Source organism: Camelus bactrianus, chromosome 20, assembly GCF_048773025.1.
Source record: "Camelus bactrianus isolate YW-2024 breed Bactrian camel chromosome 20, ASM4877302v1, whole genome shotgun sequence".
Classification (NCBI taxonomy): Eukaryota; Metazoa; Chordata; class Mammalia; order Artiodactyla; family Camelidae; genus Camelus; species Camelus bactrianus.
Genome location: NC_133558.1, coordinates 23,058,032 through 23,081,338, shown reverse-complemented (window position 1 = coordinate 23,081,338; position 23,307 = coordinate 23,058,032). Strand labels below are relative to the sequence as shown.

Genomic DNA, 23,307 nt, shown 5'->3' with positions numbered 1-23,307 from the left:
AAGTAAAAAGCTCAGTAAAAATTAGGAGGTTCTAATCGTATTTCTGCCCCAGACCAGTCACATGCCCTTGGGCAAGTCACTCTTTCCGCCCCTCCCGCCACGCTGACCAGTCAGGAGCATGTAGTGTGAAAAAGAAATAACCTTGGTCATTTCTAAGCCACTAAAGTGGCTGTTACTGTGGCGTAGTCTGGCCCATCCTGAGTAATCCAATGCTATATTGTTTCCTGTTGCTTATCTTTGGCCTCAATCTCCAAACCTGCCTTCTCCCTGAAACTCCCTGAAAGCATTGGTTCCACATTCAGATCTGAAAAGCAACAAGAGAAGAAGGGAGTCTGTCCCCTAAACAGGGGAGCAGGGTTGTGTCCAGGGAGATGCGCCCATGCTATGCTGTGCTCTGGGGTACAGGTTATGCTGTATGAAATGTACACCCAGCCCTGGAGGGCTGTGGACAGACACTGCCCCTCAAGCTTCTCTCCCATACTCATTTATTGGCTCTCCGTAATTTTATTCTCCATTATTAAAGCAGGAATGACTGGGTGGGCAGGAGGGCCGGACTCCCACTTCCGGCGGGCACTGCAGGCTGACTATGACCTTGCAGGCCTGGATCTGAACATCCTCCTCAGGGTGGATGACCAAGGCGAGCAGCCGGTCTGCCAGCCGTGAATCATCGCCAAAGAGAGCTTCATGCACAGACTGCTCGTTGTAATGCCATTTCACGGCCCGGTAGTGGGGTGAACTCCGGCCCTCGCTCAGCCGCTCTGCAAACACCAGCACCTCGAACAGCAGACTCCCAGGCTGTGTGGACTGGAACAGGTTCAGGAAGTTGGACTGCACCTGTGATGGGGATGAAGCAAGCGTGGGAGTGAAATCCAAGGCAAGTTCTCAAGTTCTTCTATTCTCTTATTGCCTGAACTCCCCAGTAGAGTCAAGGTTTCAGATTCAACTGTTGGGGATGTTTTTGTTTTCCTTTCATTATCATAATTTCATTGTGTCATAAAATATGAGTGATATAATAATACTGATTTGGGGAAATATGTTGAAACAAAATTTAAGCTTAGCATGTGGTTGATTTTTATAAATCTTTTGTGTACTTGAGAGGAATGTGCACTCACTAACTGTGGAGTGTTCTAGGCATGTCTGATGGCTCAAGCTTATTTGTGTTATTTGCAGCAAGTAAAACCTTACTCATTTCAGGTATTTTTCTATTAATTGTTGAAAGAACAATTAATCTTCCAAATCTTCCACTGTAGTGACAGATGTGAGAAAGAAGGAAATCCTGCCATTTGTGACAACATAGATGGACCCTGAGGCCATGATGCTAAGTGAGATAAGCCAGAGAAAGACAAATACTGCATGGTATCACTGACACGTGGAATCTTTAAAAAAAAAAAAAAAAAGTCAAACTTATAGAAACAGAGTAGAAAAGTGGTTGCCAGGGGCTGGGAGGTGGGGGAAATAAGAAGAGGTTGGTAAAAGGGTATATACTTTAAACTAAAAGATGAATAAGGGGGGATACAGCTCAGTGGTAGAGTGCACACTTAGCATGCACAAGGTCCTGGGTTCAGTCCCCAGTACCTCTGTTAAAAAAAATAAGTAAATAAATAAACCTAATTACCATCCCCAAAATAAAAGATGAATAAAATCTGAGGATCTAATGCAAAACATGGTGACTATAGTTGATAACACTGTATTATATAATTGAAATATGCTAAGAGAATAGAATTTAAATGTTCTCACCAAAAACAATTATGTGTTAATTAACTGGATGGTGGGAATCCTTTCTCAGTGGGTATGTATTCCAAATCACCACAATGTAGTATACTTTAAATATCTTACAAATTATACTCTATCAATTATACCTCAATAAAACTGAAAAAGGAGAAAAAACAATTTCCTTATAATTCTATCAAATTTTGCCATGTGTATTTTGAGACTATTAGGTTCATATAAGTTTAGAGTTTGCTTTATCCTTCCGAACTATTATGTAGTGACCCTGTCTACTCCTAATTATTTTTGTTATAAGTAATTTTCCCCTAATATTAAAATACCTACATTAACTTTGGTTACCTGTGTCCCTGACCCTCAGAGTTCAGAAAGCCCCTCCAAGGAGAATCTGATTCTTTTGGGAGGACAACAGGGGATGGTTTGCAAGGCAGCTAGTGCAGAGGCAGGTAGAGGAACAAGATGATCTTGTTAGGGCTACATCTGTCTGGAGAATCCCTGATCCTTTCCCAATATCTAAGTTGGCATCCTAGCCCGTCTTCAGTTCCTTTCTCACCTGGCAGTTGAGAATATCATAGAGCAGGTCGTTCTTCTGTGCCAGGTTGCTCAGCAGTCGTATGGCTTGCACCTGAGTAACAGAAAGAGTAAAGCACGAGGAGGCGGGTGAGTCTGTGCCTGAGCACAAATCTCCACTCCTCCCTCTGGGTGCTGGGCCAGGGCTGGGCCATGGTCCTCAGGGACCTGTGCCAGGATATAGTCTGACTGCAGGATCTCCATCAAGGCAGGCATCACCCGGCGCAGCTGTGGATGTACAAAGTCAGGCAGCGGCATGTTGTTGAGGAGTCTGAGGCCTGCAATGTGCAGTTCTGAGTCCCAGATGGTGGAGATCAGTTCCAGGACCTTGATGGAGTGTTCCTAGGGCAGAGAGGGTAGGAAGAGAGAAGAGTTTTCTTTTACACAATGATCCCCAACACTGTTCCAGCCTCTGCCTTCACTCCACCGCCCCAACTCATGACAACTGAGTCAAACCCAGTAGACAGCTCCCTCTCACTTAAAAGATCAACATTATTTGACTTAGTTGACCACTCCTACCTCCCCAACATTCTTTCCTCACTTGGCTTCTCCGTCATAGACTTCTTTCCTGGTTCTTCTGCCCAACCTCCTCTGTCTTCATCGCTCCCTTAGTGACGCAGTGTTACTCACAGACTCTGTGTTAAATACTAACCATCTGCTGATGCCTTTCCAGTTTCTGTCTCCAGCCCAGACCACTCCCTCAACTCCAGATTCATAAATGCAATTTTCACTACCTTTCCGGAATGCTTATTAAGGCTCTCAGAGTTCACGCTTTCCCAGCCCCCAGACCTGCCCATCCCACCACATTTTCTGCCTCCATTGTTGGTTACACCTTCCTTTCAGTTACTCAGAATGAAAATCTGTGGTCTTCCTTGATTCCCTTCTTTCTCTCATACCCCTTTTTGGAAAATCCTGTTGGCTCTACCTTCAGAATTGATCAACAATCAAGTCCCTTCTCACCTTCCCCCTTCTACCACCCTGTTCCAAGCGACCGTCACCTCTCCCCCAGATTTCTGCAATAACCTCCTTCTCCTGGCTTCCATCCTTACCCCTCTGCATCTATGTGCAGAACAGAAGATGTGTTAGACATGTCACTGCTCTGCTCAAGAGTCCCTAGCTCATTCAGGGTAAAAGCTAAAGTTCTTACCGTGGCTTACAAAGTCCAATTTGATCTGCCCCTCTCCTCACATTCTTTTTCTTTTTTCTTCTGGTGGCAGGGGTAGATAATGAGGTTTATTTATTTATTAACAGAGGTACTGGGGATTGAACCCAGGACTTTGTGCATGCTAAGCATGTGCTCTACCACTGAGCTATACCCTGCCCCTCCACCACCATTATTTCTTTGACTTCATCTCTTATTCTCTCCTTTGCTCCCCATAGTTCCCATAACGATGGCTTCTTAGCTATTCCCTGAACATGCCAGGTACACACCTATCTCAAGGTTTTTGCACAGGCTGTTGCCTCTACTTCGAATGCTCTCCCTCCAGCTATTCAGAGCTCACCTCCTTCAAGACTTGGTCTTAATGTCACCTTCTCAGTGAGGCCTCCCTGACCACCCCCTCCTTTAAGACGGCAACACCACTCCCATCCCTGCCTTCCTTATCCTCCCCCTTTATTTTTTCCCCATAGCACTATCACATGTAACACACTTTTTGTTTTTAAGCATTTTATTTTCAAATAACTATAAATTCATGGGAAGTTGCAAAAATAGTAGAGGTTCCGTGTGCCCTCCACCCAGTTTCCCTCAATGGTTACATCTTACATGATTGTAGTATAATATCAAAACTAGGAAAATGGTATTAGTACAATGTGTATCAGCAGAGTATTCCATCAGAACTGCTCCACCACCACAGATCTCCCTTGTGGGGCTCCCTTGTTACTCATGCTTACCCCTCCCCACCAAAACCAGCCCTAACCAGTGGCAACAACCAACCTGTTTTCCATCTCTATAGTTTTGTCATTTTGAGAATATTATATAAACGGAATCATACTTTATGACCTTCTGAGATTTTTTTTTTTCACTCAGTATAATGCCCTTGAGATCCATCCAAGTTGTTGTATATCAACAGTTCTCTCCCTTTTATCACTGAGTAGTGTTCCATGATGGGGATGACCCCAGTTTGCTTAATCAGTTGAGAGACATTTTGGTGGTTTCCAGTTTTTGACTATTACAAATGAAACTGCTATGAACAATTGTATACAGATGTTAAGTTGTTTATTTCTCCAGGATAAATGCCCAGGAGTGCAACTGCTGGTTTGTATGGTAAATGTAGAGATCTTTTTTTTTTTAAGTGCTAAACTGTTTTGCAGAGTGGCTGCTGTACTGTTCTACATTCCCACCGGCAACATATGAGAGATCTGGTTTCTCTGTATCTTCACCAGCACTTGGTATTGTCACTAATTTGGAGTTTAAATCATCTAATAGGTGGATAGTAATATTTCATTGTGGTCTTAATTTGCATTTCCCTAATGGCTAGTGATGCTAAATACTTTTTCATGTGCTTATTTGCATTTCGTATATCCTGTTCAGTGAAACATTTCCATGTCTTCTGCCCATTTTCGAGTTGGATTATTTTTTTTTAATATTGAGTTTTGAGAGCTCTTTATATAATCCAGCTGTGAGTACCTTGTCAGATATGTGACACATATGTGGTTTGCAAATATTTTCTTCCAGTCTGAAGATTGTCTTTTCATCCTTTCAACAGGGTCTTTCACAAAACCAATTTTCTTTTAAATTTTGATGAATTCCAATTTATCAATTTTTTTCTTTCATAGTTTGTGCTTTTGGTGTTATTTCTATGACTCTTCATCAAGCCCTAGTCCCAGAGATTTTCTCCTTTGAAAGTGCAACACCACGCCCACACCAGCCTTCCTTACCACCCTTCTTTATTTTTCTCCATAACACTTATCACATGAAACACACTCTATATTTTACTTATTTATGTAATTGCCTGCCTTACTCTGCTAAATATAAGCTCTACTGGGACAGGGATCTTTCCTGTTCTGTTCACTGCTATAGCTCCAGTGCCTAGCTAGCACAGAGCTGTGGCACAAGGTAAGTGCTCAATTGATATACATTTGTTGAATGAATAAAAGGACTTTGGCTTCTAAGATGCAAGATACTTGGGCCAAAAGGTATTACCAAAGGCAGGTACCCTTACAAGCTGTACCCCTGTAAGCCACGTAAGAAGGAAGCACAGGTCCTGGAGTAGGGAACACAGCATCCCCATTGGCACCCTGCTCCTCCCTGCCCTCGCCCCTCACTGTCTGCTGAGACCTGAAGCACTGGTAGGAGTTAGCATGTCTGAGGTGGGGTTTCAGGCAGAGGGAACTGCAAATATAACTGGGGAGGGGAGAGAGTATGAAACCGACAAGGTAAATGGCTAGGGTTGGGGCAAGGTGGTGAAGTTGAGGGTGCACTTTCTGATGAGCCTTGAGGAAGACCAAGCAGGGGCCGATGCAATCAGATCCCTCTGAAGAGGGTGGTCTGACTCAGGGGATGCAGGCGAGCTCCATTTCAGACCTGTGTGGTTAGAGGGCCACTAGTTTGTCTGAGTGGAGCAGCTGGCCCAGGGTCTGGAGGTCAAGGGAGACCCCAGGCTGCAGACAGAGACACAGGAGAACCCATGAAAGCTGAGGCCAGGGAGTGGCCGCTTTCCCCCCAGAGAGGGGAGAACAGGGTCAGGTCCTCGGGATACAGACTCTGCAGAAAGAAGGAACTATGGTGCCCAGGCCACCTGCATCAGAATCTTCTGGGCAAGGGGAGGCTTGTGAAAAACAGCTCTCCTGTTGAACTGGATTCTCGGAGTGTGGGGCCTTGAAATGTTCATTTTTAACCAGCTCTCCAGGCAATTCTGATCTGCTTGAGAATCATAGCCTTAGGACAACTGAGATTACCGAGGGATGAGGTAGAGGCAGCCAGCAAGTGGAGACCAAGACACCCTCTTTTTCCCCAAAAAAGTTGTGATGCAAGAAATTGAAAGTGTGAAAACACGAAGTGCTGGGAAAGAGGTGATGCACCAGGAACACTCATGCAGGGTTGGGGGAGGGTGTGAATGGGTACAACCCTGGTTGAAAAGTCAGGCATACCTGTCATCCAGCCATTCCACTCCTGCTTACATAGCCCAGGGGGAGTTCACCCATGTCCATGAGGGAGCTGTGTATAAGAATGCTCATGGCACAACATGGAAACAACTGGATAAAAAATATTGCAGGGTATTCATGAACTGGAATACTATACAGCAGGGGAGAAGGAAACAGAGCTGTCCACGTCCATAAAAGTGTTAGAGAGAATAAGGAAAACTACAGAATACAAACTGCACACTTCCACATACATGAAGCTTAAAACATTCCAGCTATATGTGACCTATTCGTTTATTGTCTGTCTCACCCTGTAAGAACAGAAGAAGACACATGCGAATGTGGTCGAACTACAAAGAAAATCAAGGAACTGGTGAACAAAATGCAGAGGAATGATTGCTTCAGCCCATTCCCATTAAAGACCTATGGACTATGGACATTCTGTGTGCTCTGCCCCACTGCTTGTTGCTGGACTCACCTGGATTTTAAGCCTAAATTTTCTGATGCCAGAGAAAGCTTTAAGCGTGTTCAGAGCTTGGATTTTGACACTGTTGTCCTTGTCATCCAGCATGGAGCCCACCAATGCGATGTCATCATTAGTACAAGCAGAGGCCTAGAGAGTGCCGGCAGAGACGGGAGAGATGGGAGAGGCAGAAGCAGGTGTCCTGGTCCCAGGCCCCCATGTCACCAAGACCCCTCGACACAACCCCTCCCGCCAATGGAGGCAGGTCTGATGACACAGTCTGACACGTCAGGGGCCAGGCTGGCTGGGAGGGACCTCCTGCTTCCCTTCCCTCACCTCGGACTCCAGCAAGTACACACAGCGCGTGATACTGTGCAGGATCATGCTCTTGGCGTACGCATCCTGTTTGCACTCCAAAGAGTTGAGGAGCCTCCGGAGCTCACCTGAGTCCCGCCCGTGCCGCTCTCGCTCGATTGCCAGGCCTAGATAGCCACCGCAGCCCAGTTCAGGCTGTGGACTCAGAAGTGATTAAAGAATGGGGTTGGGAAGTTGGGGAGAGGGACCTGGGGGCAAGGCTGCCTTGCCTTTTCTGAAGAGAATACTTCTTGCTATATGCAGGACCACCATGTACAGTTGAACAGGGTGTGTATTGCACAAGGGCACCACATCTAATGCCGTATTGTTCATATAATAAACAAAAACATTTTGAATATTTACTATAACAACTTGCTAGCATATGGCAGTAACATGTAGTATTTCATCGTAATCAGTATACGGCAATGATATTCCAGCAGATGGCAATAAAAAAGTCTTGCAGAAGGGGGGCCTTTCTCTACTTTGCACAAAGTTGTCATTTGGACTAGCAGAGGCTCTGGGCATGTAGGTCCCCCAACCTTCCCTTGGGGAGAACTGCTAATGCCAAGTTTCCAAGCAGTGGCACCCTGGAAGCTAGAATAAGTGTAGAATTTAGAAACCTGCCAGATGACTCCTGAGGATGTACTTGAGTGCCACCCACCACCTGGGGACCCTGAGCTAGCATCTCTAGGGTGGGTCTGAGGAAGATGGAGAAGAGGAGAGAGAGGGAACGTGGAGGAGTCACCTTTGGCCCTCCCACACTGGAGGCCTCAGGAACAGGTACCTCCTGGGGCTAAGCCCTCTCCCCAGGGCGGGGGCACTCACGGGCGATACAGATGGGCGAGGTAGTGCAGAGGGGTGGCTGGCATTTGATGCCAGCCTTGATGGCCTTGTAGAGCAGGTAGATGGCCCCAGCACCTGTGGCCAGGCTCACTACACCTTTGTAGATGTCCATTTGCCCCAGGCGCTGGGGGATGCAGCACATGCCCGAGTCTTCAGTGCAGCTTTGCGCCCAGGTGGGAGCTAGGCCTGAGGCATCTGGCAAAGGCCTTCCGGAACTAGAACTCTGGCAGGGCCAGGAACCAGGGTACCAGAATCAGAACCCGGGCAACAAAGGAAACGGGGGAAATGGTGGGATGGAGGGTGGTGGTGGGGACCCAGGGCAGCCAGGGAGCTTCAGAGGCTGTTGGAAACAAAGCTCAAGACTCTAGTAGAATAAAAAATTTGGGAGCAGGAATGTCCTCATCCCCTTTTCTTTAGTGGACCAGGTTGGTCGGGCCCCAGCAGGCAGCTCCACGGGCTGCCTTTCTTCCATTAGAGGGCAGCAGAGGCCCAATTTCTGGGCTGGGGCCATTGAAGTTGGAGGAGGGAGGGGGGTGACCACTGACAGTCCTGTTCCCTCACTTGCCTGCCTGGCCCTGCCATCTTTGATCTCTTTACCATAGATCCACTTCAGGGCCTGGGGTGTTTCTGTAGGTAGAACATTTTATCCTTCCTTTGGAGGATAAAAAGCAGTGTATACGTACCTGCTAACCAAAAGCTCCTGAAGGCAGCTGTCTCTGCATCTCCAACAGCCAGCACAGAGTCCTGCACTTAGTAGATGCTAAAGTTATAGCTTCTGTCATTCTTTGAGGACAGAACAAGATCAGAGAATCTGGATGCAGGGGCTCCAGGCCCATGTAACCAGTGTGATTCTGGAGCAGGAGGGATTGCCCTTGCCTGAGTCTGTTTCTGCAACTGTAACTTAAGAGGATCCAGATTTAGCATTCTAAAACTCCAGGATTAAACTGTGGGTAGGTCTGTGCTACTAAACCACGGAGGTCTAAATCTGGAAGTATCACACCCCATTGCCCCCACAACATACACACAGGGTAGGATGAAGCTGGAGGCTTCCTCTGGAGTCAGAAAATCCTGGAGGATGAGAACCCAACTTTGGAGGCCTTGGTCTCTACCACTAGGCTGGAGCAGGTGAGACTAGACCCTTCCCTCCTTCTCTTCCCCACTGCCCCTAGTGTCCCCACACCCTCTGGCCTCACCTTCTGGTACAGAGCAGGGAGGAGCCTAAGCCAGGCTCAGTCCAAGCCAGCACAGGGCTTCACCTGCCTGGCTTTGAGCTGCTGTTGGAAGGCTCTGGGCCCTGGGCTGCACCTGGGCTTGAAGGCAGTGGGGAAATAGGAAAAAATTGTTCCCAAGGATGCCGCAGTCAGCCAGGTCTGTCCACTGAGCCTTCATCTATCTCACCCCAGACTCCAGGCAACATTCTGAGGGGGCCATTCTCTTCCTTTCCTCTCTTCCAGCCTTAGGTCTCCTCAAGGGTCATTCCTAGGTGGTTCCTAGCCCTCTACACAGCCCTAAGGTGAGTGGTCAGGCCATTCAAGATGGCTGTTCTCTTGCTCTCTGTACATCCCCTGCTCCACCAGTCCTTTCTTCACCTGCACCCACTCACGTGAATGTGTTTGCCCTGATCTAATCCCTAGGCCAGAACGGCTCCACCTGCAAGTTTATTAAAAGGAAACATCTACCCCAGTGATGGTAATTAATCTATGATGGCTGTGAGGGATATGCCCAAGCTGCTGGTTTCCCTGGTACCTGAGGAGCCAAGGTGACATCAATTCCCGCTATAAATGGTAGCCTCCTTCTCCCCCGAGTAGTGAAAAGGGCTGCTATCCCACCTTCTTTCTGCCATACGCGGTGGAGGTTATCACTCCAGGACCTTTTGCTTAAGATCCCCTGCCCATAAACCACTGATGTCTCTGTCGCTATCTCCTGCAGGTCCATGGGTTGCAGCCCAACAGTTGGCAAGCCAGCCAAGAGGCCGAGGAAACTCCTGCAAGCACCAAGATGTCAGGAAGTGAGGACGGAGAACGGAGAGTCGCAGGAGTGACTGTGACCGTCCACTAGCAGCTGGGGCCCCGTGGTAGCTGACTACCATGAATGATGTCTTTCTCTTCCATTACTTTGATATCCTCTGAACCTCAGGGTCTCTTTATAACTTAAAAGTAGCTGCTCCACACTCATGGCTCATCTGACTGTATAGGGATGGCTGGTGAATACAGACAAAATCCAAGGACCAGGATTATCTACAAAAGACAAGGATAACCCCAACTCCTCACCCCTAAACAATTAGACACAGGCTTTTGGGGATATTAACTCAGGGACAGGCTTGTGAATTGAACGTTGCCAGTTACCTGGAAGGGTTTGGTTGGGGCCTGGGGCAACGACAAAATAAGAGTGCCCTTGGGCTTCTGGTCCCAGCTATGGAAAAGGGCAAAGCAATGACACAGTGTGATGGAACTACAGCTGTATGCAGTCTACAATGTGCTACGACAAGTGGAAGACATTACAAAAGGCCCACTTCAGTCATCTAACAACGCAAATAAACTCTGTTTTGGGTCTAGAACCGCTTGTGTGTGACATATAGAACCCCTGTGGACACTGACAGTGACCAAGGAATCCACTCTACTGGCCACGAAGTTCAGGAATAGGCTGATAAAAAGGATATACAGTGGCATTTCCACCTGCCTTTCGACCCCACTGCTGCTAGGCTAATGGAAAGGACCAATGGACTACTTAAACAATTGAGATGGAAACCCACTCTCTCAACAGGCGGACCAGAGGCTAACACAAGCCCTATGAACTATAGCTGAACATCCCAGGTGCAATTGTCCCAGTGCCATGTTAATCCACAGGCAACTAGTCAATGCAATCTGAGTTCAATTCCTGACTACCAAAGGACCGTGGCCAACTATTGGTCAGGACAATAATTCACTTTTGCCCTTGCCACAGGATCTACCCCCAGGGGAACACATAAGATGGTCCTGGGACTGCCTGGTAAGTCCTGATGGTTTGGGTTTGCCATCCTGCGGGGAATAGGATTAGAAAGGGATTCAGAGACTTCACCTGTTTTATACCTGGTCCCACCTGAGACTACTAAGGTAATTAACCTGGGCCCCGGACTGGAGAAAGGCACCATCATACTAAGGTCTGTGGTTATACTGCCTCTCCACTATTTGGCATCATCGATGTCTGTTGCTGTCCCCAGGCTCGCTCTTCAGTTTCAGGGCTTACAGGCCTGGGGGTGCCACCCAACAGTGGGTGCCTCACTGCCTGGGGACCACCTATCAAGTCCCATGAACTCTGGGCAGGAAATGGCTGCCTGATGGAACTATTTCAGGTTCCAAGGCTACCCTGGTGGATGTGAGACTAGGTCCTTCAAAACAAAGTTCTTGCCCTTGTCTGAGGTGGGACGCAGAGCTACTGGCCATGGTGTTGATCCTGCAACCCTCACAACCTAAGCAAATGCAGTACTCACCTGCTCTTTAAAGATCTCCAGGAGAGGAAAATTCTTTCTTGGCTCTAACCTAAATCCCTCCTGCTACACTTAAGCCCATTTCTTTTGGTTCTGCCCTCAAATGATTCAGAGAGATTAAAAGCAGAGGCATCACCAGTGTGAGATTTTCACTAGTCCACAGCATGATGAAAAAATATGGAGGAATGTCTAGTTGGTGGTGGAAAGTCAATGACTGTCCTTTCTTGGCAGTAACAGCTTTTGATTCAGATGATGTCTGACTTATTTTGAGGAGGATTAAAATGGACTTGCTTTTATGAAATGATGGTGATAACAGATGGTAGTTGTGTTTTGAAGGTTCCTAGGGAGCATAAATTGAGGCTGCAACTCTTTGTGAGAACTTGGCTTTTGTTTTCTTGTTTCATTTTTTTTCTGTAAAATCCAGAAGTTTGGAATATTGGTTAGGGAGAAGTCTAGGATTCCATATACACACAACCAAGCCCCAGTTTCTTACCCACCCTCCCCAATGCAAAAGTTGACAGGCTGCCCTAGGACACACCTTTCTGTCACCTGCACCAGCTTTCTACCTTATAGGTTGATGTTCCCATCATGTTAGTTGCAGTTTATTTAGCAAGTGAGAGTGTGGGCTCAACCCAGACTGCTGGGGTTCAAATCCAGCTCAGCCACTGACTTAGATTTGTGATCTCTTTGTGCCGCATTTTCCCCACCTATAAAATGGGAAGAATAACAATACCTACATCTTGGGGTTTTTTGAGAGGATTAAGTACTTGGAACAGTGCCCAGCACACAGAGCTCCCCAAATGTAACTAGAATAATTCCTGTTATAAGCAGGTTTCACCTAGACAATAATGTTGGGTGTGGGAAGGCAGTGAGCATACGGATGGCGGGCCTCTGTGAGGCCTGAAAGGCACCTTATTCAGCCCCTTCCATTTCACTGTCTACCCCTCCCACCCTGGTCTTCTTCAGGTTAATCAGTCTCATCTCCTGAAACCTATTTAACTGCCTTGAGCAACTCTGGAGTCCTCTTTGAATCACCCCCCCCAACCCCGCCACGCCCAAATACTTAAATCATGAGGGCTAGGGAAATCCAGCCTATTGCCCATTCCCTTGAGCTCCTTTATTCCTAAAAACCATCCTCCCACCTGTGAAACCCTAAGACTATCTCCGCATTCTCTCTACCAGGACTCTGATAATAGGTGTTTCAGCTTAATGTATCAGAGGAGCCTAACTGGGTACCTAGTGTGGAAAAGGGTGCTAGGCCATTATGGAGGGCGACCCAGGAGGGGCCCGGCAACCGGATGCACAGGAGAAGCTATGGGAAAATTAACCTACTCTATCTATACTCTAATGAAAAGCCCGTTGGGGTCCGATGAGCTTGGGTTTGAGCGAACTGGGTCTCAGTTTCCTTCTCCGGGAAATGTGTCTTTTAATACCTGTCTACTCCAGGGAAGTGCCGCTGTCAGAACTGAATGAGAATGTACGTTGTGACTCTCCCTCGAACAAGGGACGCTCAACACGTGCGAGCTGCCCCCGCAGAAAAAAAGCGGAGAGATGAAAGTGTGGGGGGCCGCCCCTGCCCTGACGTGGATCTCACACTCTCCGAGACTGTCCCCTCCCCAGCTCGCGCTTACCCCGGGCCAGGACCGGATTCGGGGGCCTCTTGGTAGCTCCTTACGCCGACGTAGGCGCGGGGACTGGAAGAAAGGCGGCAAAAGTCCGGGGAGCGGAGGGAGCGGCACCTCGTAAGGACGAGGACCGGGTCGGGGGCGGAGGCCGCGCCTTTCCCCGCCCCGGGCCTCCCCCCATCTGGTCCTCCCTCCCCCGACTACCTCTCCGCCTTCCCCCGCCCCCCCGCGCGCATCCGGCGGCGGGCACAGGATGTTCTTTCGCTCCGGTCCCCCCGCCCCTCCTCCGCCCCCGCTCTCACTTTCCCTTCGCTCCCTTCCCCCGCTCCCGCCGCGCCCGGCGCCGACACCTTGTTTAACTCCTCCTCGCCCGTGCTCTGCGGCACCCGCGCGCCATGGGGTCCCACCCTTCCAGCCCACCCGCAGAACGCATAGCAAGCCCGAGGGCTTTCCGGGAAGAAACCGGCCTGGACTGAGCGCTGGGCCTTGGTTCTCGAGATCCATCGGCCCATCGGGGTGAAGGGATGGAGACGGATCCTAGGGGCTGAAGCCGGCTTTCTCTGGACCCCGGCTGGGTGGGCTGCGGGTGGGGTGCCCTAAATCGGGCAGGCCTCGCACCAGAAGGGGGAGGCCAGGTGGGTGGGGTTAGCTCCAGGCCCGGCCGTGGGGGATGGCAGGGTAGAGAACCCCCAACCTCACCCTCTCCCCAGGTTGGGATAAAAACGGGCCTGGGTCTCCAGAAGATGGGGAGAGGTCACGCCCCTCGCGCATACGTCACTGTTTCCAAGGCAACCAGGGGGCGGGGACGCGGGTTGGAGAAGGAGAGACCTTAGAGAAAGGAGGCTGCTGGAGGCATTGGGACCCGGGTTGGGATGGGGAAGCGGCGTTGGCGGCCTTTTCAATCTTTGCTTCTTCACTCGCTGATGCTCCAAAAAGCTGAGGGAAGGACGGGTTCTGTTCGCTCGCTCGTTCATTCAACAGACGTTCACTGATTGAGCTTGAACTATGCTTGGCACCATACTTAGGCACTGGGTTCCCACGGCGCTGGATCCGAACCCTGCTCTCACCGGTTATTGTGAGTTAGGGTAGGGTGGCCATGCATCCCGGCTTAAGTCTGTGTTACCGGTGTAATTATTAATAGTAATAGTGTAATTATTAATAGCTTAGGCGTATCCCAGTATGGGGGTGGGTAGTTAAGGAACCCTGTCCGCCAATTCAGGGAAGGCCCCTACCGGGCAGGGAAGGAAGACGAGCTATTACCTGCTCACTGTGCAAGGGGCACTTTGTAGTCTCTGTAAACGTTGCCACTTATTTTATAAGGTAAATATCTCTCGCACCTTTTATAGATGAAGAAACGGGCTCAGAAAGGTTAAGAGACTTGCCTAAGGCCAAAAAGCTAAGGGTTGGAACCAGGATCCAGACCCAAGTCCGGGTAGCCTCCAAAATCCAACTGCCCTATCTTATGCTTCCTTCTCAAAATAAATAGATGCTATTAAATAAATAAAACTGTCCCTGCCATGAAGGAGCTTATAATCTATCCAGTTGAAAATACTACAGGACATAATGAAGCAATAAAATATAGAAAAGATGGAAGGCAGTTTATAAGGCTCAGAGGGAAGTTGATGACAAAATGATCAAAGTCGGGTGGAGATTATCAGAGCTTTTGAGCTGGGTTACGAGGTGGTGATGGGCCAGGATCACTGGGCACATGTATGAGTGTGTGTGTCTCTGTGTGTGTGTGTGTGTGAGAGAGAGAGAGACAGAGACAGAGAGGGAGAGAGAGAGAGATGTGGTGCCAAGAAAGAGAGCAATCTAAGGACATCAGACCCAGCAGCCCAGAGCTACGTAGGCTGGAATCTCCAATGGCCAGGTCCCTCTGTAAACCCCAAAGCCACTGGTTGCCCCTACTCTCATTTCTGCCTCCCACCTTCTTTAGCGGTTTTGTTTCTTGCTGGAGCAAAGGCTCTCTGCAGACAGCTACACTCTTTCCACTCTGCAATCCAGGTCTTTGCAGTTTGGATTTGGTGCAACCCCCTAAAGTTAATTTGGATGTCAGCTTCTCCCTTCCCCACCCCTCTCTGAAGAATCTGGGAAATTAAAAAACTGTGACTCCCACAGAAGGGCCTGTGTGAGCATTAGGAAGGCCACAGGCTTGATGGGAATGGGGAGACCAAGCAGGAAAGAGAACTGGGAGGATGAGAGAGGAGCACAAGCAAGTGGATTGGCCACTTGAGGCACATTGGCTGCCCTCCTGCTGCACACCAGGCCCTGTGCTGGACTCTGTGGTCTGGGTACACCATGAATGAATCCAGGGCCCTTCAAATGGAACACACGGGTTAGCAGCTGGTGTACCCAGTGTGCTTGGTTGAAGAGTCTGAAATTGATAACATACACAATAAACAGTGTTTGAGAAAGATTATTCCAGCAGGGTGTGTAGGAGGAAGGAAAAAACCTGGGTCAGAAAGGACAATGTGGCAGTGATGGTGGGAATTGGGGCCAAAGGTGGAATCTATGGGCTTGGAAATGAAGAAGTAAGTGAGGAAAGTAACGAACAATATATCTTGTAATAAAAGCAACAGAGGGAAGAATTTGGTAATAGATGAGATCTAGGATAGTGAAGGAGAGAAAAAAGTTAAGAATGAATCCACCTTCATGGTGAGTTTGGGGAGTAGGAGGGTCATGGTGGGCAGAGGGGAGGAGCTGGTGAAAGGGACAGGGATGTAAGGGTGAGTTCAGTCACTTCTAGGCCATGTGAGGGCAGGTGTCCTATAGGTGACTGGACTTAGAGATAGGGAAGTCCTGAGGGGCAGTGGGCTGCCTTGTGAAAGAGTGTCCCTGTCACTGTGGGTGTGCAGTTTCAGAACAATCATTTACCCAGGATATTGTGAACAGATTTCATCCATCAGGTAGAGGTTGGAGTCAACAACAGTGAAAGTACATCTTGAGAGCTGGTGAGCACTGGCTGGGTGAGCACATGGGTGGGAGGTATGTCTGTATGTGTGGGAAGGTGGCAGGCATCCTTCTCAACTCTGGCTACTGAGGGTGCCAGAGATGTCTGGGGTTGAGGAGAGGGGTTGAGGCCCAGGTGAGGCACTTCAGTGGCCCAGGATCCCTCCTGCAGCCCCACCTTGGAACGCCCTGGAGCCCAGGCCTGTGCTGACTGCCAGGGCCTTTCCTGGAGCTTGGCAGAGGTTGGAGCCCCTCCCTGCCTACCCTGGCACACTCCAGGCACAGCATGTCCCCTGGGGCACCTTGTAGACACCCCAGGAGGCTGGGGCATGGGACAGGTCCCCACCCCCCAGGAAGAGTCCTGCACTGGGCTGACATCTGAGCTCCCTGCCCTGGGGCTGTCGTCCTCACAATGGCCTCAGCAGACCACAGGGGACAGCAGGCGCAGAGGAGGAAGGAGAAGCTTTGTGGCTGGGTGGCAGGATTGGTGGGTCTTTGTTGTGGCTTTTGGGGGAGGGTGGGTAAGGCAGAAAAGCAGGGTCTCAGGCTTCAAAGCACCTCCCCACCTGCTTCTCCTTCCCTCTGAGGAAATCTTCAGGGGCCTAGTGGTTTTGAGAGGAGGGGACAGGAAGAGACTCTGAACTCTGGGTCAGCTGAGGACAGAGATGGGGAAGGTCTTCTTGCCCTATATCCCATTTCTCCCAGCATCCTCTTCCTCTGTTCCCCACCAACCTAGAAGAAATTTCTACCTACATCTGCATCTAAGAGTTACACCCCCATCCCCTCCCATCACCTACCCCCCCCCCCCCGCCCCGCCAAGACCTCCAGAGGCCTCCCATAGTGGTGGGGGAATGAGACAACGTGTACCTGGCAGCTGTATGGCCGGCCACACCTGCCGGTTAGGGTGGTGGGGTGAGGAGAGTGCCCCTCCCAAGTGGGCAGAGCCCGCTCTGCTCGCACTAGGGGCTGCGAGACCCTTTACTGGAGCGGCGAGAAGGCAGGGGGATGCGCAAACTCGCCACGTGGAGGTCCCAGGCGACAGGCAGGGCAGGAGTCGAGGAGCCCTGTGCTCCCCCCTCCCCTCCCGCTCGAGGGAGCCTCTGAGAGTTGGGTCGTCGCTGACCGCAGGCTGCGAGAGCGGTTGATCTGGTGAGCGAGCACACCCACTTACCCAGCTGCTGAGTCAGGCTGTTCTCGCTCCCCGTTCGCCCGCCCGCCCGCTCGCTCGGGACATTGTGTTCCAGCCCCGGCGCGCTGGCACCGGGCCCAGGCGCTCACACCAGCCTCCTCGCCCTGTTTGTGCTCGCGGCTTGCGCTCGGCGCGCAGCCTCCCCGCCGCCGCAGCCTTGCGAGGGCGCGCTGGGGCCGCGCCAGGCCTGGGCACGGCAAGAGAGAGGGCCAGGGGCTGGTGTGGAGCCCCTGGGATGGGCGCCCCAGCCGGGTGGCCCTGGCAGCCCTAACCGTCACGGGCCTTAGCGCACCCAGACCTATCCATCCCCCACCTAAGCCCTGGTTTGGAACCCCAGGCGTGTGGGGGACGCCGGAGCAGCACAGTAGTGGGAGGCAGGTGTTGGTAGCTCCACGCAGAGGAAGGAGCCGCCGAGGTTACCGCCTGAGCCCCAATAGTGCTCAGTCCAGGAGTCTGGAGGAAGACAGCTGGGAGCGCGCCAGCCCCAGACCTGGGAGACCTGGGATGCTGTCACGTGACAACGGAAGCCCGCTAGAAGGGGCCAATTCAAGCCATCTCCCGGAGGCGCTTCCCCTTTCCTCGGACCCCTTCCCTAAGAAACACTTTCTTCACACAAGCCTGGAGACTCCAGGGATTCCCAGGGGCCTGGCAAACCAAGCACAGCCCTGTTGGATAGCTTGGGAACCCCCTGGCAGGACTCCAGGAGTAGAAAGAGCCTGGACACTAGCCGGTGGGAGTGGGAGGCAGGGTGGAGGAAGACCCCAAACCGAAGCCTGATCCCTCCCTTTGTCCAATCAAAACCCGGTTTTATTCAGAGCCACCTTTTTTCCTTAACCATCCTTCTGCAGAAAGACATCATTGAGTGCTAGTCCTGAAGATTCCACTCTCCCTAAACCAAGGAGGGAATAAAGGACTGAGAACCAACCATATGGAAGACTCTGTTAGGTCCTGCTAAAGATGTCATTCAAAAGTTTATGACACAATTCCTAAGGTCCTTTCTTCTCCCTCCTTCCAACCTCCACAGTTCACTCTGTCATTTCCCATGCCAGGAGTGCCTGTCCTCCATGTCTACCCATCTCTCAAGCTCCAGCTCATAAAGCCTGCTTGGAACAGCACCAGCCAAATCTGATTCCTCCTCTGAAAGCTCAGCACACTTAGTCTGTACCTTTCTCACGGCACAGCATGTGGCCTGTCTCATATTCTAGTGATCTGTTTACTAATTCTGTTCTTCTAACCAGATTAGAAAGTTCTTGAGGCAGAAACAAAGTCTGCTGCTTTGAGGCCTCCCCCCCATGGCTTGAGTTCATCCCCCACAGGCCAAGGTTGGCACTGGAGTTGATGTTCAATAAATGTTGGGTGTATTGAAATGATTTCCTGCCCTTGGGCAGTTTGCAGACCAGTTGAAGAGACAAACACATGGCATGGGAGGTTAAATAATAACCCAAGCCAACAGGTGGTGAGTACCAAGTGTTCGAGCTATAGAGACTCAAAAGCAAGAAGGTGGTGGTGTGGGAGAAAGATCCCAGGAGGTTCTAGGCCTTGAGCTGTGTGTGTGGAGGATGAGAGAGAAGGCGTGGGGGTGACTCATTCTAGTTGACATCATCGCAAACCAGCCTCCGTTCTAGGCACTTCACATGGATTATCTCTAATATTTAAGGGAGTGGGGGGAAGTTTGGGGGTGGGGAGGGGACCATGCCCAAGCCAGACCTGCCCAGAGCCAACTAGAGTGTAGATGCAGCCTTGGATCTGGGCTCCCCACCCTCACTCCCCGGGCACTGCCTGTTCCCTGGCGTGCCACTCCTACATACTACACCCAAGAGAGTTGCCCAGCACTGCCGGGCTCTGGACGCACTCTGGTCCCACCCACCCTGGTGAACAACTGGCTGTGTGACCTTGGGCAAGGCACTTCCTTCCCTGCACCTCCCTGTCATCTGTACCTCTGTCTTAGTGATTCAGCGTCCCCAGTGATGCTTCCCATCTCCCCAGATGTTACCTGGGCTGCTGTGGCTCTCTCCCTCCCTGCCCCTCCCCCACTCATCCCTCCCTCCCTGTCTGGAGCTGCTGAAAGGAACACTGGGTACAGAGTGTGAGCAGGGATAGTAGGTTTCCTGTGGTTGCAAAAGGAACATCGGGACTTTCCCTGCTGTGGGAGAAGTGGGGGAGGAGGAGGCAGGGCCAACCTCGAAGGAACCTCTGCTCTCTTCCCTCCCCTCAGTGCTCCCAGCTCTGAAAAAGGCTGGTACAGTTTGTTACGCTGGGGCCGGAATGTACCGTGTGTTTCATATGGCCTCTGTCCAGTCCTACACTGGCGGCTTTATATTTATACTTCCTTCTTCAGCTGTGGCATCCTGCTGTCAGTCACCCCTGCTCTCTTCTGCCTCCCTCCCACCTGGGCCCCCCCCCATGGGTCAGTTCTTGGGGTCTAAACTCTTGTGAGAGGTGAGGGTGGAGTGCAGAGAGAGCCCTGGAGGAGAGAAGTTGGACTCTGAAAGGTTGAAGCCCCCAGTGCCCTCTCTCCAATCAGCCGGCCCTAAAACACCCTCTAAAGCCATAGACACTCCAGGTTGGGTCTGAAGGTTCTCTGGGCCTTTGAGATTGATTTCTACTCCTTGCTACCCTTGTTTTCCTGAGCACTTTAGCAGCATTCTTGAGCCCAGCTAAAGAAGTGAGCTGAAGGCTCTATTTAAGTTGTTCCCCCACTCCCAAAAGCTTGGCAGACCTCCCCCATCAGTCACAGAGAATGTGGCAGAGGTGGGGGCTAGGGGAGGGGGATCTGATCCTCCCCAACCCCAGGAGTCACACATTCCTAATAGAAGGTGCAAAATGGAATTTGACACCAGTGACATAATGATTTTCTGAGCTGTGACCAACTTAATCGCTTCAAAGTGGCTTCAATATTCAGATATCAATACATTTATGATCTGGCCTTCTTCCTTCAGGAGCACATGGTATTATTATTCACAATAATAACTAAGATCGGTTGCCTCCTAGGGCCAAGTGTTGGGCTCAGGGCTTTATATCCACAAGCTTATTTACTCTTCACAGCAACTCCAGGAGGTGGGTGCTTGTGTTAGGCCTCTGCAACAGTTTGGAAAACTGAGGCTCAGAGAAGTGACAGGGCTGTGATTCACATTTAGGTGTGTCTGACATCAAAGCCAGCACTTCTCAATGTTCTGCTAGATGGCTTAGATCATGTACTGAAATCATAAACCCTCCATTTCTCAAGCCTCAGAGTCTCAGTCCCTCCTCCCTTCAAGGGGTTCTAGGACCTCTGCCTACTTAGAGCCCATGCACACCATGAGGAATACTATGACAGCCAGAAAGCCATTTTCAGCCCATTTGACAGGCTGAAATGCAGAGGCCCCAGAAGTCACTCAATGGTGGAGTTGTATGATCAGGCCTGCTGGCTGTGGGCAGCCTCAGTTGTCTGTCAGCCAACTGGCATGCCTGCTGCTGCTCACCCCCTCATCTGGGAATAAACTGGCTTCACTGTAACGCTCTGGCCCTGGGAACTAAAAACAAGGGACTGAACCTGGGTTCCAAGTCTCTCAACTAAGGTCTATCTGTAGCACCCAGTGACATGGTGGCATGGCCTGTCTTAGGACCCATTTACAGCAGGGCTTGGGGAGAAATCACTACCATTATGTCACTCCCTGGCTGTATTGGGAGGGGTACATTTCACCTCTATGTCCTAACACAGTATGATCTTCATAGTCCTTTAAAGTAAGAACAGTACCCACTTTCCTGATGGGAAAACTGAGGCAAGAGCAGCTAAGTTACTCAGCCAAGGGCAAGAAACTAGATTTGTGACTGTGACATGGGATGCTTTGTTTCATAACACAGGGCCTCTCTTGAGCTAGGAGAGAAAGAGTGTCCCAAGATGGCCCAAACCTGGTGACACGTGGCCTTTCACCCAGCCCTGTTACCCCAGGAAGGGACCGCAGCACCACACTGCCCATGCCACCCTCATCTACCCCCAGGGGCTGAAGCAAGGGCACCAGACATCCTGTAGTTAGTCGGCCTGGCCTGGTTTCTGGCTTCCTGTCCTCTGCGGCTCTCATGGGGACATTTTGTCCCCTCTGAGCCCAGTTCTTTCTTCCTCTTTTACCCTTCCTTCTCTCTTTTTCTGTCCTTGCTCACTGAGAGCCCTGGTTATATGTCTCTATCCATCTGTGTTTGATTTTTATCTTTGCTTTTTGTATGTCCATTCTCCTGGGGAGTCTCCTGAGGTCCCCTCTGCCTTCTTCCTTCTGACACCATCTTGTTTTTGAGGAAGCATCTTCCATTCCTAACCCCACCCCCAGTCCTTGATTCCAACTTCTACCAGCATCAGACTGCTCCAGTTCATGCACTCAGTGTGCATTTAATGAGTGCCTGCTGTGTGTCCCAGGAAATGCGTTAATGCCTGGGGATCCAAAGTCCAAAAGCTGTGCTGGGGCATCTATTAAGCACCTACCATGTGCATCAGGCATGTGCTTCAACCTGGGGGCAAAAAAACCGGTCGTTGTCCTCAAGAGATCTCTGGGCTACTTGAAAAGCTGCACAAAAGCAGATCATTATAATGCCCTGGAAAGTTAGGGACTGGGTGTAGCCAGAGGGCTCAGGGAGGGATCTGGGAGGACTGCTCTGAGGAGGCCAGTCTTCAAGTCTGTGAGGAGCTGGCCAGGCAGAGCAAGTGTGCAGGGTGTGCCAGGCAGGAGGCACACAGGCGTGAAGCAGCCCTGGGTTCTCTGGCGGGTGCTTTGAGTTATTTGGTCTGGCCTGGACATGAAGTGCAGGCTGAGGAAGCTAGGGAGATGTGGCCAGAGGCAGGCAGGCAGATACTACAAAACCTCATGTTCCAGCAAAAGAGTTGACCTTTATCCTAGAGCAGCTGGAAGTCCAAGCAGCCTTATTGCTCCCTATATCCTAGGAGCTCCAGGGCTGGGCCCAGGCCAGGCCCAAAACACTCTCTCAAGTCTCCACTAACCCACATTTACCACCCTTTGGGTCAGCAAGGCCTGAGGAAGAGTCAGGCACTTAAATATAATGCTGTTTCCAAAGCATAATCATTCATTCACTCATAAATGTTTGGTGAGCTCTGATGTTTGCCAGGTCCTGATGTGAGCACGGGGAGTGGGTCATTGAACCCCACAGAGGTCCCTGCTCTCAAGAAACTTAACATCCTTAGGAGGGATGTTTGGGAGGGAGGAGAGGCCATGAACAAACAAACAAACAAAACAAATAAAAGGATAATTTCAGATCGTGCTAAGCGCAAAGAAAAATAAAACAGAGTGAAGCAATTGCAAGTAAAGGGGTGGGCTGAGCAGTCAGGGAAGGCTGCTCTAAGGACAACTTATGTTTGAGCTGAGACCTAGATGACAAGAACAAACCAGTATGTGAACATCTGGGGCCGTAGGGTTCTGGGCATAGAAAATAGCACTTGCAAAAGTTCTGAGGCAGGATGGAGCTTGACGTTTTTCAGGCTTAAGAAAAATGCTGGGTTCATTCATTACTCCCCAGCAATTCTAGGCAAGGGTTGTTGTATCCATTTTTTAGAGATGGAAACTGAGACTTGGAATGATTAAGTTCCTTGGCCAGTAACTGGTAGTACAAACTTTGGCTCTGAAGCCACTGCTCTTTTTTCTACTGAAGTATCAAGTACACCAACCATATATCCTAAATTATTTACAGATGTCCAATTTCCAAAGTTCTGTCTCATCGTGCTCTGGACAGCCATCCTGGGCATTTTCTGTGTCCCAAATCATGACTTCAAGCCCTGTCTCTGTCACTTACTACCAGTAAGTTGGTAGGATGAGCACTTCATCACCGTATGCCTGTTTCATCAACTGTAAACAGGGAGAGTGTTCATTCCAATGTCATAGGCTTGCTAAGAGGATTAAATGAGATAATCTATGTAAGGTCAGTACAGTGCCTAGAACGTGGGACACATTCAATTCATGGCAGTTCTGAAAACTGAGGTCAGTTGCAGGATGGTCCTGTCACCCTGTGAGGCCTCGGATGCCTGAGAGGGGCAGAGGAGCTGTGGGAGGAGACAGCAGGG

General features: G+C 50.2%; 1 protein-coding gene across 13 annotated transcripts; it reads right to left on the bottom strand.

The window, feature by feature from the left end:
• Positions 1 to 468: 468 nt before the first annotated feature.
• Positions 469 to 14,227, bottom strand: ARMC12 (armadillo repeat containing 12). Of its 13 annotated transcripts, none has more exons than XM_074348562.1 (8): positions 9,229 to 13,126; positions 8,719 to 8,779; positions 8,018 to 8,258; positions 7,175 to 7,320; positions 6,854 to 6,988; positions 2,464 to 2,637; positions 2,279 to 2,350; positions 469 to 834 (listed from the first exon to the last, which is right to left on the bottom strand). In XM_074348562.1, the coding sequence occupies exons 3-8, from the start codon at positions 8,175 to 8,177 to the stop codon at positions 505 to 507; spliced, it is 1,017 nt and encodes a 338-aa protein (XP_074204663.1). In that variant the 5' UTR covers positions 8,178 to 8,258; positions 8,719 to 8,779; positions 9,229 to 13,126; the 3' UTR covers positions 469 to 504. The 13 variants fall into 13 exon arrangements, with proteins under 13 accessions (XP_074204663.1, XP_074204664.1, XP_074204655.1 ...); XM_074348563.1 differs by having other exon boundaries at positions 9,865 to 13,126; XM_074348554.1 differs by lacking the exons at positions 8,018 to 8,258; positions 9,229 to 13,126 and adding an exon at positions 13,133 to 14,209.
• Positions 14,228 to 23,307: the final 9,080 nt, after the last annotated feature.